At 40.5% G+C, this 12,799-nt stretch overlaps 1 protein-coding gene across 2 annotated transcripts in view; it reads left to right on the top strand.

Annotated features, from left to right (window-relative positions):
• CKAP2L (cytoskeleton associated protein 2L) overlaps positions 1 to 12,799 on the top strand; it is a 31,496-nt gene that overhangs the window by 1,891 nt on the left and 16,806 nt on the right. For both annotated transcript variants that reach the window (XM_022599231.3, XM_022599232.3), the window contains exons 2-4: positions 93 to 159; positions 1,633 to 1,684; positions 8,193 to 9,439. In XM_022599231.3, coding sequence (XP_022454939.2) covers positions 93 to 159; positions 1,633 to 1,684; positions 8,193 to 9,439 — 1,366 coding nt within the window. The remainder of the gene's footprint in view (positions 1 to 92; positions 160 to 1,632; positions 1,685 to 8,192; positions 9,440 to 12,799) is intronic.

Here is a 12,799-nt window from a genome sequence, read left to right as displayed (position 1 = left end):
AAAGCCAGAATCATTACAGAAAGGTGTCATCTTTTAGAATAGAAATGAACTGGTTAGAATCTCACACGTTTGTTTGCTCGCCTGTTTTGCAGAAGAGCGGCAGAGAAAGCTCCAGGAGTACCTAGCAGCCAAGGGAAAACTGAAGTGCCAAAACACCAAGTGAGTTTGTCTCCCACGGTTATGCAAGTTTGCCCTGGTTGCTAATAGCAACTTAAAGCCTTTTCAAAACATAGCCCTTTTGTTTGCAGTCTACTCAGACTTGCCTTGGGATCCTATGATTATTCCAAAAGGGCATTTCCAGGCAAGCCATGACAAAAATGTTGGCAAAGATTTAAACATTACTACTGTGACAGTCTCCAAAGGCGGGAGAGGAGGGTCTACAATATCACCTGCAATGCTGCAAGCTTTTCCTGTCCCTACTGCGTTTCCTGGGAGAGTGATTCTTGTGAAGGCAATGTTTGGCGGAGGAGTTGAGTGACCCTGGTTCTGGTGCTTCTCTCTAAAGCAGGAGAGCCGGTTCAATCCATCCTCCATAAGCTGCACACCCACATCCTCCAGCCTGACAGTGCTCTTTGGTCTTCCTCTTAGCACTTACTCTTGAGGTAAACAGAATATGACTGCTTCACTTTGACCTTTTGTCAATATCTTGTCATCTAAATGGTGTTATCTCACTTGCCTTAGCATTGATATGTTTTTCTACCCAACATGTTGCTAAATTTTTATTTGAAAACCAATTTTTACAAAGTTAGCTTTCACCCTTTGTTTTAGTTTCTTTTTACTTTGGGTTTTTACTCGACTCTATTTCATTGATTAAATAAACCTAATTCATGTAGTCAACATATATTTATTTAATACCTATAATGTATCAGTCACTCTTGCTTCTGAAGGTATGCGCTCCCTGCCTTCCCAGGACTTACGTACATCCAAGATGGGAGAAACAAGCATCAAGTCATGATCAAAGTCCCTGTTAGTCTTGTCAGTTTATGATCTGTGAAGACTGAGTCTAAATTCTCTGTTTTTCTCTTTTTGTTGCATTTTATCTCTCACTAGCTAGATTTCATATGTGCCTCAGTATTTTTTATTTATATCACTTTCCCCACCTGAAAATTCACTATGTGAAGATACTTGAAAAACAAGCAAGTTTTTTCTTACTTATAGTTGATTTAATATAAATGAATTTATTTACAAAACAGAAACAGATTCACAGTCATTGAAAACAAGCAAGCTTTTTAAAGAAGCATTTTATTATCTTATTTGGCATTGAATCTCTAGTGCCTGGCACATTGCAGTGTTCCCGGAATGATGTTCCAATGAGTAAGACTATGCAGATATGAAGAAAACACATATTTTATTAATACTGTTAGAATGTTATGTTTATGCATAGGACATCTATGAAAGGATCACAGAAAAAAACGGGCAACAGTGCTTGTGGTCGCTGAGGAGTAGAATAATAGGACTGAGGAAGGGATGATAAGGAGACTTTCTATCAATCATAATTTTTGAATTTTTTTTTACCGTATATGGAAATTCTAATGCTTTAAAATTCTAACCGTAAAAATTTTTAATCGCTGTACTTCCCAAGCCTTGCTGATGCTTCTGCACCAAGAATTAATCTTATTTCATCTTTTATAGGCCTTATCTAAAAGCCAAGAATAATTGCCCGAATCCACCACCTTCTAAATCTGTAAGTAGAAATTAGTCTTTTAAAAAATATCCGTTTTGGATGATTAGCAATAAAAATAACAAACATGTTAACAACCTAAAGAACATGTTTTTCAAAGGTATTTACATAAATATAAGAACAGTTTGGTTTAGTAAGCAATAGTATCATTTTTTGAAAAGTACAACATACTATAGTTCAGTTTATTAACCAAAAAAAATCTTTAAGTGCACTTTTGTCCTCTTAATGTTTATTGAATACTTACTATGTGTCTGGAACTTTTCTGACTTGCATTAACTCCTTGAGTCCTTACAACCTTATGAGGTAGGACTATTAGTAGCCCATTTTACAGATGAGGGAACTGAGTCACAGAAGGGTTAAGTTCCCAAGGTCACATAGTTATTAATCTCTTAATAGGTTGATAGGCTGAGAGCCCATGGTCTTAACTACTTTGGTATGCTGCCATGAAGTTAAATAGCTCAGTAGTCATTAAAAGAGAACATCTGTGTTGGATCTTCCAAGGCACTTAACAAACCTGTGCTTCCCAATCAGTTCGGTTCAGCTAGACTGTGGATGGAATGATAAAAAGATCCTAACATACTTAAGGTTTTAAAATGGGAGAAATTATCCTCCTGAAAATGGCACAAATTGTTCATCTGCAATAAAATAATCAATAAAAATCCCAACTTTAATTTTTAAAACCATAGTTTTATCTAAGTTCAAGTGTAATTGAAATAATGTTGCCCAAAGTGTGACACTGGTGCCAGTTTTCCTAAGTTTTAATGATTTGTTCATTAAATGTACACAGACACACACACATATACATGTACACCTATATGCATAGGCATGTATATATCATGTATAGATTATGCGTGTTATGTGTACACGTGGCGTCATTAGACACTGTGGAGGATAGAAATGCATAGAAAGCAAAAGTGGCGCGTCATGATGTGAACAGTTGAGAATTACTGGGCTAGACTTTTTATATTTGTCTTTTATTTATTTATTTTTGACTGTGTTGGGCCTTCATTGCTGCGCGGGCTTTCTCTAGTTGCGGAGAATGGGGGTCACTCTTCATTGTAGTGCGTGGACTTCTCCTTGAGGTGGCTTCTCTTGTCGCAGAGCAGGGCTCTAGGCGCGCAGGCTTCAGTAGTTGTGTCATGTGGGCTCAGTAGTTGTAGCTCACGGGCTCTAGAGCACAGGCTCAGTAGTTGTGGCGCACGGACTTGGTTGCTCTGCGGCATGTGGGATCTTCCCGGACCAGGGAATGAAGCCGTGTCCCCTGCACTGGCAGGTGAATTCTTCACCACTGCACCACCAGGGAAGCCCCTGGGTTAGACTTCTGCTTTAGGAAGATTGAACTGGTATAGCATGCAAGGCTTAAAAACTCTGTTGGAAGGGGCCCTCATTAAGAGCTCCCAGAAGGTTCGCTCGAAGCTGACAATACTGATTTCAGTAAATCATCTCTTAAATGAGGTGATACCTACCCTTTACGGTAGATATCACAGTAGCGAAGATAAAAATGAAGTGGGGAAGGCAATTATGGAACTTGGGAGAAACTCAACGTACTAGGCAAATAACTCATCATTACAATTGTATAAGGCTTCACAATTTATAAAACATTTTTTATATATAACCGTAAGAGTTAACATTTGAGTACTTATTATTATCCAGATACTGGATGAGACACCTTACATACAATATCTCAGTTAATATTCAAAACAACGCTATAAGCAGGGTGGTCATATGATTTAATGTCCAGAGACCTTTGAGAGTAAAAGGAAGTGCTATTAATATGTTGGGCCAACAGGCATAAATCAAAACTATCTTGCAAAAGCCAGGACTTTATAGCACCTTCCCTAGATTATAGATATTATTATTATTATTCCCATTTTACAAATGAGAGGACTGAGGCTCAAGGAGATTGGCCACATTTATACAGCCAGTAAGGACCTGAACAAAGCTTTTCTGGCATACTCTTAGTGTACTGTTACCATGCCTCACTTTTTGAAATTAACAGCCTCACCATAACTGTTTCAGGTTTCATTCTGGCACACAAAGGAACACACAAAAGAAGTTTTTCATTTTCTGTTCCTATCAGGAGTTTTAACATATTTGAAAAGATTCCTTGGAGCCATCCTCTTGGATTTATTGAGAAACAGTAATGTATAATAGTTAAGAAACTGCCTTGATCCAAATCCTGACTCCTTTGTTTTCTAGCTCAGGGACCTTGGGCAAGTTATTTAACTTCATCTGTGAGATGGGAATAATAGGAGGTTTCTCATAGAGTTGTTTGAAAGGATTGAGTTAATGCAGATTGAAGTACATTTAGAAGTGTCTGCATATTGGGATATATGTTCCTCTGGAGGTGCATAAAGCATCTCCAGCAGGTACACATTTTAACAGAACCAATTTCCACATCTTCAGCTTCCGTATGTGCTTTTGCCCAAAATTGATTTGTCGTCGAATGTGCTTCAGTTTCTCCTTTCTCACCTCCCTTGACACTCCTTGTCATCCTTCTTCCACTTTTCAGTTCTTTCTCTGCTTGTTTTGCCCAGGGATGGAAATATGTACCTCCAAAGTACAAAATCAAGGGACAATTTGAAATAATGGTGGTGATGTTCAGAAAGCCTTTTGCAGTTCAAGCAGCTTCCAGTTCTTTGCATTCAACATTGTCATGTGGAAGAACATTAAAAATAATTTTTTGCTGAGAGATCACTGCATGACTTCTAGCATATGCCTCTGGATGAGTTCAAAGAATTGACTGTAATTGCAAGAAGAACAAAACATCTTCTATTCCCATCTACTTGATAATGTGAACAAATTTTCTGTGTTTTTATTTAAAAAGCCAAAGGAATAAAACTGAAGACCTCTGTCTCATTCTAGCAATAAATAATATAATGTCTTCCAGTGAATACATGAACTAATTGTGGGGGGAAGAAGCTCCAGCCATCTCACTAAGAGATATTTCCATTTCTTTATGAGAAAGTATTTTACTCTTTATATTTAATAATTATTGATCAAAATTGGTAACATTTATCTTCTTTTGCTGAATTATTTATAGTTATGGTAAATACAGATTAAGGTAAACTTATAGACATATATTTGTTGAGAAGCATGATAGGGTAATGGGAGAACAGACCAGGAGAAACAAGAAAGGTATTATATTTTCAGTTGTTAAAGAAGAGTATGCTTCTATAGTTTTTAAATGGATTGTAGTGGGTATCAAATTTCATTTCATCTTGAAATGTCGGTATTGACAGTGTGCCTGAAATTACACATTTGCAGCTGTTTAAACTAACGATGAAAAATGTTAGCTATTAACTTTTAAAAGTATAGGAAGGCACAGAGTTTGTCAAAATTATTTTGGGAGTATATGAACAAAAATGCTTGAAAACCACCAATCGGATGAGCTCTACAATCCCTCCCAGCCCTATTACAGCCCTCATGTCTTCATATCATAATTTTCTGTTAGCACTCCTCAGGGGCATGTGTCATCTTCTGTCATCTTTGTATCCCCTTGCAGTCTAGCACAGTGCCTAGTACAGATGCAGTAAATCTCTCCTGATTTAAACCCTAGTCATATCCTTTGTGAATTTTCTCCCTTCTCTGGCTTCATATGTACAGAATGAAGTGACCAAATTCAGTTTGTGTCACTTGTTCCTTCTTGTACATTCTGTCTTTGTTTTTTTTTTTAATCAGATCTATCTGACGTGAGTTGTCTGAGGCCAGGAGTCAGAGACTGAAGTTCTATCCCCAACCCTGCCTCTTAACACCCTGCCTGACCTTGGGCAGCTCACGTTCCCTCTCAGATGAAGGGGCTCAATTTAATGATCTCCAAAATCCCTTCCAGCTCGAATGGTGTGTATTTGCCTATTGATTGCAGGCTATTCTGCTAGCCTAATGACTCTTCTAAGCCTAGTTTTTCTCTTAATGAAGTACTTGAAACTAACTGCATGACCAGTTCTACCACTTACAGTAAGTTAGCAAGGCCAGGCTGATCTAAAATAAAGATATAAAAACTGTACAAGAGAGAAAATATTTGCAAATCTTATATATGATAAAGATCTAGGACCCAGGATAAATAAAGCACTCTTACAACTCAACAATAAAAAGACAGCCCAATTTCTAAATGGACAAAGGATCTGAATAGAAATTTGTCCAAAGAAAGTATACAAATGGGAAATAAGGACATGAAAAGATGCTCAACATTAGGGAAATGCAAATAAAAATCACAGTGAGATACCACTTCACACCCACTAGGATGGTTATAATCAAAAAGACAGATAATATGTGTTGGGGAGGATATGGAGAAATTAGAAACCTTATGCATTACTGGTGGGAATGTAAAATGGTGCAGTACCTTTGGAAAATAGTTTGACAGTTCCTCAGAAGTTAATCATAGAGCTACCATATGACCCAGCCATTCCACTCCTAGATATATACCCAAGACAGTTGAAAACAGATATACACAAACACACAAAACTTATAGCAAATATATTCATAGCAACATTATTCATAATAGCCAGAAGGTGGAAATGACCCAGATGTCCATCAATTGAATAGATAACCAAAATGTGATATAGCCATAAAATGGAATATTTATTCAGCCATAAAAAGTAGTGATGTGCCTGTGTGGGGACAAGGAATATATGGGAAGTCTCTGTACTTCCACTCAATTTTGCTTTGAACTAAAACTGCTCTGAAAATGAAGTGGGTTTGTTTGGGGTTTTTTGTTTTTTTTTGTTTTTTTGTTTTTTGTTTTTTTTTTGGTTTTTTTTTTTTTTGCGGTACGCAGGCCTCTCACTGTTGTGGACTCTCCCGTTGCGGAGCACAGGCTCCGGACGCGCAGGCTCAGCGGCCATGGCTCACGGGCCCAGCCGCTCCACAGCATGTGGGATCTTCCCAGACCGGGGCATGAACCCGTGTCCCATGCATCGGCAGGCGGACTCTCAACCACTGTGCCACCAGGGAAGCCCTAAAGTTTATTATTTAAAAAATAGAGTAATGAAAAAAAAAAAAAAAATAGAGTAATGAAGTGCTGATACATGCCACAACACGGGTGAATCTCAAAAACATGCTAAGTGGAAGAGGCCAGATTCGAAAGGCCACATATTATATGATTCCATTTATATGTAATGTCCAGAATAGGCAAATTTATAGAGACAGAAAATAGATTACTGGTTGCCCAGATCCGTGGGGAGGAGGAAATGGGGAGTGACTTCTAACAAATGTGGGATTTCTTTCTGCAGTGATGAAAATGTTCTGGAATTAGTGGCGATGGTTGTACAGTCTTGTGAATATACTAAAACCCACTGAATTGTACGCTTTAAAATGGTGAATGGGGTACAAATTATATGTCGTTTTTTTTTTTAATATACAAAAAAGAACGAGTAAGGAATAGCACATAATTGGAAAGTTTATACCAACATCCCTGCCTCTTCAGTAAGCAGTAATGAGCAATAATGGGGAGAGCCGAGGTTGATGTAAATGTTGGGGCTCAAGGAGTAACCCAGCTGCGGCCGCGTGAGCACACCGTCTGTCTCTCTGCCTCCCGCCCCCAGCGCTCCCCTAGAGTACCCATGAGCAACAGTGCACATGCCCAGGCCATCCTAGGGTGGCCATCTCTTTGCCCTTAAGGACAAGTGGTTCTAGTTACAGATGTCCTTTACACGTTCACAAAGCTTACATAGTAATTATTCATCATATTATCAAACCAAAAATAGAGAACAGTAACTCTAGCACTGCCATATCTCCCTGGATAGTCTACAAATCTCTGCCAATTCTCCTTTCTGAGTAACTGCGTTAAATGCAGACGCTCCAGAATCCACAGTGGCCTGTCCCTGTTATTTACCATATTAATTCTAAACACCCCTCCCTAGTCCTACCTTTCTTATCCAAAATTAAATCACATGACTGAAATATTTACTTGTTAATAATGTACAATCTAACCTTAAAACCCTTTCCTGACTTCACAAATATGACTGACTTTCTGCTGAGATGTTAGGTACTTATTCAGAACTGTTCCAGAGTATCTCAGGACTCCCAGCATATCCATACCACTGATCTCCAGGATGAGACAAAGTTTCTTGAGTGACACTCTGACCTTTACAAAGGCAGTGTTGTTTTAAGAAAATTAGTGTAGCAATACAAAGTACTAGGAGGAACTTGGGAGGTACCCTAACATAAGTCTATTATGTATGTATCTTTCCAGAGTCCCTAGAATGACACTTCACTTGGATATAATAGGCATTCAGCAAGTACTTGTTTGATGGAGCCAAATTTATTTTTTTAAACAGCAATTTTTATGTGTTCACTGCATCTCTGCTGAATTCTATCAAGCTAAAAGATTCTAATGTATTTCTAATAGGAACTCCAGTTATAAAAATCATCTATTAGTGAGTCTTTTATTTTCTCAGGATTCAATTCTCTTAAATGAAATTATAAACAAAATAACTAGTTTTTTTTATTTTAAAAACAGTGGACTGTTGTTATGAGTTTACTTTTTTTATATCTTTCTCTGTCTTTTTAGACTATCAGACCTAAAAAGGATGTTACCAACCATGTTGCTTTGCCTGTCAAAGCTACAAGACCCATCAGCATTAAACCTCAGTCCAGACCTGCCAGCATCACAGGGTCCCAGAGGCCAAAGTTGGAGCCACCAAAACCTCTGGGCAAAAAAAGGCTCACTTCAGAATGTGTTCCTTCTCACCCAAACCGTAAGCCTTCCGGAAGTAGTCAACAACACCATGAATTTGGATCATCCACTACTGGAGAACTGTCAAGAAAAACCATGGGGTCACTTAATATACAGGAACTGAAAACTAAAAAGCAGCAGGTAACACAACAAGGAACTGCTAAATGTACAGACTCTGTGGACAATACCCATGTTGAAAATGAATCCTTGGGTAGCTGTCTAAAAGAGATGAATAAAGAGAACTTGCCCCAAATCTTACCAGACTCTGAGAGGAAGCCAAATCCTGAATTAGACACCGCAAGTAAGCCAAAAACTAATCAAACCAAGAGCAGTGTGGCTCCTACTAAAGAAGTCTTGGGCAAAAGGTCAGTGAACAGTGCTGTTCTGAAAGACAGAGTTAATAAACCATTTCTTGAAGAAACACAAGTCAGGATTCCACCAGAGAAGTCTCAGCAACTCTCTAGAGGAACAGATCTTGCAAGACCAGGGGGAAAACCCCCAAAAACAGTTTCCTCTCACTTTGTCCAGACACTTAACAGGACTCAAGCATCAAAGAAAACAGTGGTTAAGGACATAAAGAATATAAAGGTTAATAGGGGTAAGTATGAAAGACCAAATGAAACTAAGTTACAGTCATGCACTGTTACTGAACAGAAAGTAAAACATAGCAAACCCAGCACATACCCCAAAGTGCTTCAAAGAGGATGTAACAACAGACATCCAAACACAAAGCAAGATCATAAACCCACGCAAGCTTGTTGTAGACGTCGGACATCATATGTACTGCAAAAATCAAAAGCCATAAGCCAAAGGCCTAATTTGACAGTTGGCAGCTTTAACTCAGTCATTCCAAGCACCCCTAGCATAAGAGCAAATGGAGCCAAAGGGAATAAATGCAACAACAGCTGTCAACAAAAAGCACGGACTTTGGACTCCAAGTTGAAAAGGGCTCTTCCCCAGAACTGTTTTCTAAACAAGACAGCTCCCAGAACTCAAGCTGGTGGCACAACCGTAAATGGAAGAGGACTCCCAAATGGGACCCAAACTAATCCAAATAAGAAGACCACAGCAGAGGATCGAAGGTACTTTATTTTAATTCCAAAATTTTGCAAAGTAAGATGACTAGGCAAATTGACCATCAGGAGTGCTAAAGTCAGGAGATGGGTCATAAATAATGGCTCCTGAGTAATTTTTAGCTGTAACTCTGAAAAAAAGACAAAGCAAATATGAAGACTTGATAGAGCTGGGTGGTACATACATGTGTTCAAATTGTTCTCTGTAATTTTCTGTATGCTTGAAATAATTTATTTTTTAAAAAAGAAATTGAAACAGAATAGTTGAATAAGAAGTAGAGGTTGCAGAGGTAGACCATTCATGCAAGAAGTGCCCTGCAGGGACTGAACAGCAACAGAAGAGGCAGGGTAGGAGGAGCCAGAGTAGTGAACTTACACCGCTAGGAAGTGCGGAAATGGTAGTCCCTTGTCAAGCCAACTAATGTGAAATCCGAAAAGTTATCAGAGAAGAAGGAGCAGGAAACTTCTATGAGTCTGAGCAGACCAAGTTTTGGAAAGTACGCTAAGGCAGAGAGAAGTAATCAGTTCACATACAGAGTTCAGATGTTAGAAGTCAGGATCTCAGGCTGCTGGGAGTTAACATTAACATGTGTGATGCTTGCAACTGAGCCAAAGGATTTCATACACTTTCTGAACAGGACCAGACATATTCTGATGATGTGGTGAACCTCCCAGGAGAAGCACCTCTGTACACTTGATTGGAGTAGAAAATAAGGAGATTCCTGGCAAGGGCAAAAGGAACATGTAAAATTAGATGGTAGCTAAAAGGTATAGCAGAGTGAAGTGAGGGCAGGATTTATTCTCTGAATACAGCCCTGAACACCACTGACAAGCTCTCTGCCCTCCTGAAGAGACAGAAAATAACTTAATTCAGGGTGATGCGATTGAGAGAGGGAGGCTGGGATGACTTTAGATAGAAAGGTCAGGGGAGGTACTTTGAACAGTGACATCTGGACTGGGAAAAGGACAGTGACAGAGGGCTTCCCTGGTGGCGCAGTGGTTGAGAGTCCGCCTGCCGATGCAGGGGACACGGGTTCGTGCCCCGGACCGGGAAGATCCCACATGCCACGGAGCGGCTGGGCCCGTGAGCCATGGCCGCTGAGCCTGCGCGTCCAGAGCCTGTGCTCCGCAGCAGGAGAGGCCACAACAGTGAGAGGCCCGCGTACCGCAAAAAAAAAAAAAGGACAGTGACAGGAAGAAGGATGAGTCTTCTGAGCAAAAAGAAAACTGAATGCAAAGGCCTTGAGCTGGTGAATGAGGAGGTCAGGGTCCCTACCCTGGAGCTTTGCAGTGTAGACCAGATAACAGACGATGGATCCTAAGACAGGTTACAGTTGGGCCAAGTTTGATGACAAAAAATAGGAGGAGTTTGTGGAGAAGGATAGATCACTCTCATTCCTCGAGTGTTCCTTTAGCACCTACACTGGGAGATACAGTGATCAGCACACAGTCATTGTCTACTATTATGGAACATTTTTTCTGGTGTATATATGGAAAGTACTAGAATAATAAAGCCAGGTCCTAGGAATATGTTACCTTTAGAAAAAGCAAGTTCCCTCTTCATTTATGATTAGAAGCAAGGCTAAGGAGATAAGAAGAATGCCGTGAACATAGGGGAAACACATGCCAGATGACTCAGCTTCTATCATGAAGCCGGTGAAGGTAAAGGGGAAGCAGTTAGGGCTAATATAAGCACTGTGTGGACTGTGCTGAGAAATCAAGGGAGAAACAAGAGTTAATAGTTACTGATTTTCTCGGGGGCTTCCCTGGTGGCGCAATGGTTAAGAATCCGCCTGCCAGTGCAGGGGACACGGGTTCAAGTCCTGGTCTGGGAAGATCCCACATGCCACGGAGCCGCTAAGCCCATGCGCCACAACTACTGAGCCTGCACTCTAGAGCCCACGAGCCACAACTACTGAGCTCACGTGCCATGACTACTGAAGCCCGCATGCCTAGAGCCCCTGCTCTGCAACAAGAGAAGCCACCGCAGTGAGAAGCATGCGCACCACAACGAAGAGTAGCCCCCACTCAATGCAACTAGAGAAAGCCTGTGCGCAGCAGCGAAGACTCAATGCAGCCAAAAATAAATAAAAATTTTTTTTTGATAGTTACTGATTTTCTGGAAAAAGCAAAGCTATAAGGACAGCAAAGCGGTCAGTGACTGCTGGGAGCTGGCATGGGTGGCAAGGTTGACCACCGAGGAACACAGGCATTTCTGAGGGTGTTATGTCTTGATTGGAGTCACAGTCACATGATTTCATGCATTTGTCAAAACTCACAGAACCGTGTACCAAAAAAGGTGAATTTTACTGTAATTAAACACGTGTTCTAAACACTATGCCAGGCACTGGGACATCCAAGGTTTCTGTCTTCATAGACCTTGGATTCTAGTGGAAAAGATAGAAAATCAACATGTTGATTAAGACAGAATAATTACAGAAAATTACCTCTTCAGGGAGTTATCATTGGAGCAGAGGACTGAAGACAGACAATACAAGACCCTGAGGGAGGAATGAGCTTGGGTTAAGTAACGGAAAAAATGCCAGAGCTCCTGGAAGGCAGTGAGGGAGGGAGAGAGTGGTGTAACATGAGGTTGTAGGCAGGAACCAACCTGCACTGCACCTCCGGCCACAGAGGACATTTTGAATTTTATTCCAAGAGCCATGGAAAGTGCCTGGCCGTGACTGGTTTACTTTATAAAGATCGCTAGCTGCTGTGCACAGGACGAATTTGAGAAGGGTTAGAGTGGAAGGAAGGGGGCTGCTGCCGCACTTCAGGCAGAAGGTGACAGTGATCTGGACAAGAATGGTGGTAGGGGAGATAGAACCAATACTGATTATGTGATGATGTGTTGGACGTGGGGAAAAGAAAGGACTACTCAAGACAACTCCTCGTTTTAGGCCCCAGCAACGGGGTAGATTGGGGCACTGTTTACCAATGTAGGGAAGGCTGTTTGGGAAAAGATTTGGAGATGAAAATCGAGAGCTTTGTTTTGAACAATATTAAATTTTAAATGCCTGCCAGACATCACATAAAAGTTATCAGTTAGGCACTGGAGTTTACAAAGTTTGGGACCCTAGAGAGTGATCTGGGCTGAAATGTATGTTTGTGAGTCATTAACATGTAGTTGTAATTTAAAGAAACTGAAGAGGCTACATTCAGATGCTTGGGCCTACGTGTCTTGGTGCCTCCTTCAACAGTGGTCTGTGGACTGCCTAGGAGCAGGAGTGGGGAGTGAACAGTGTGGGGAGAGCGAAGATTAGGACGTGGCACCATCAGAGACAGCGACTTAAGAAAAGAGCCCTGAAATTATTGATCTCGTTAGGGGAAGAGGGGGTCATGTGTGGTAAGAGAGGGCTAAGGAACTGG

The sequence above is a fragment of the Delphinapterus leucas genome, chromosome 13 (genome assembly GCF_059928025.1).
Source record: "Delphinapterus leucas isolate spDelLeu-1000000601 "Yukka" chromosome 13, BTC_Dleu_Yukka2, whole genome shotgun sequence".
In the NCBI taxonomy this organism is placed as follows: domain Eukaryota; kingdom Metazoa; phylum Chordata; class Mammalia; order Artiodactyla; family Monodontidae; genus Delphinapterus; species Delphinapterus leucas.
Note: the sequence above shows the minus strand (reverse complement) of the source record. Positions and strands in the feature narration are given on the sequence as shown.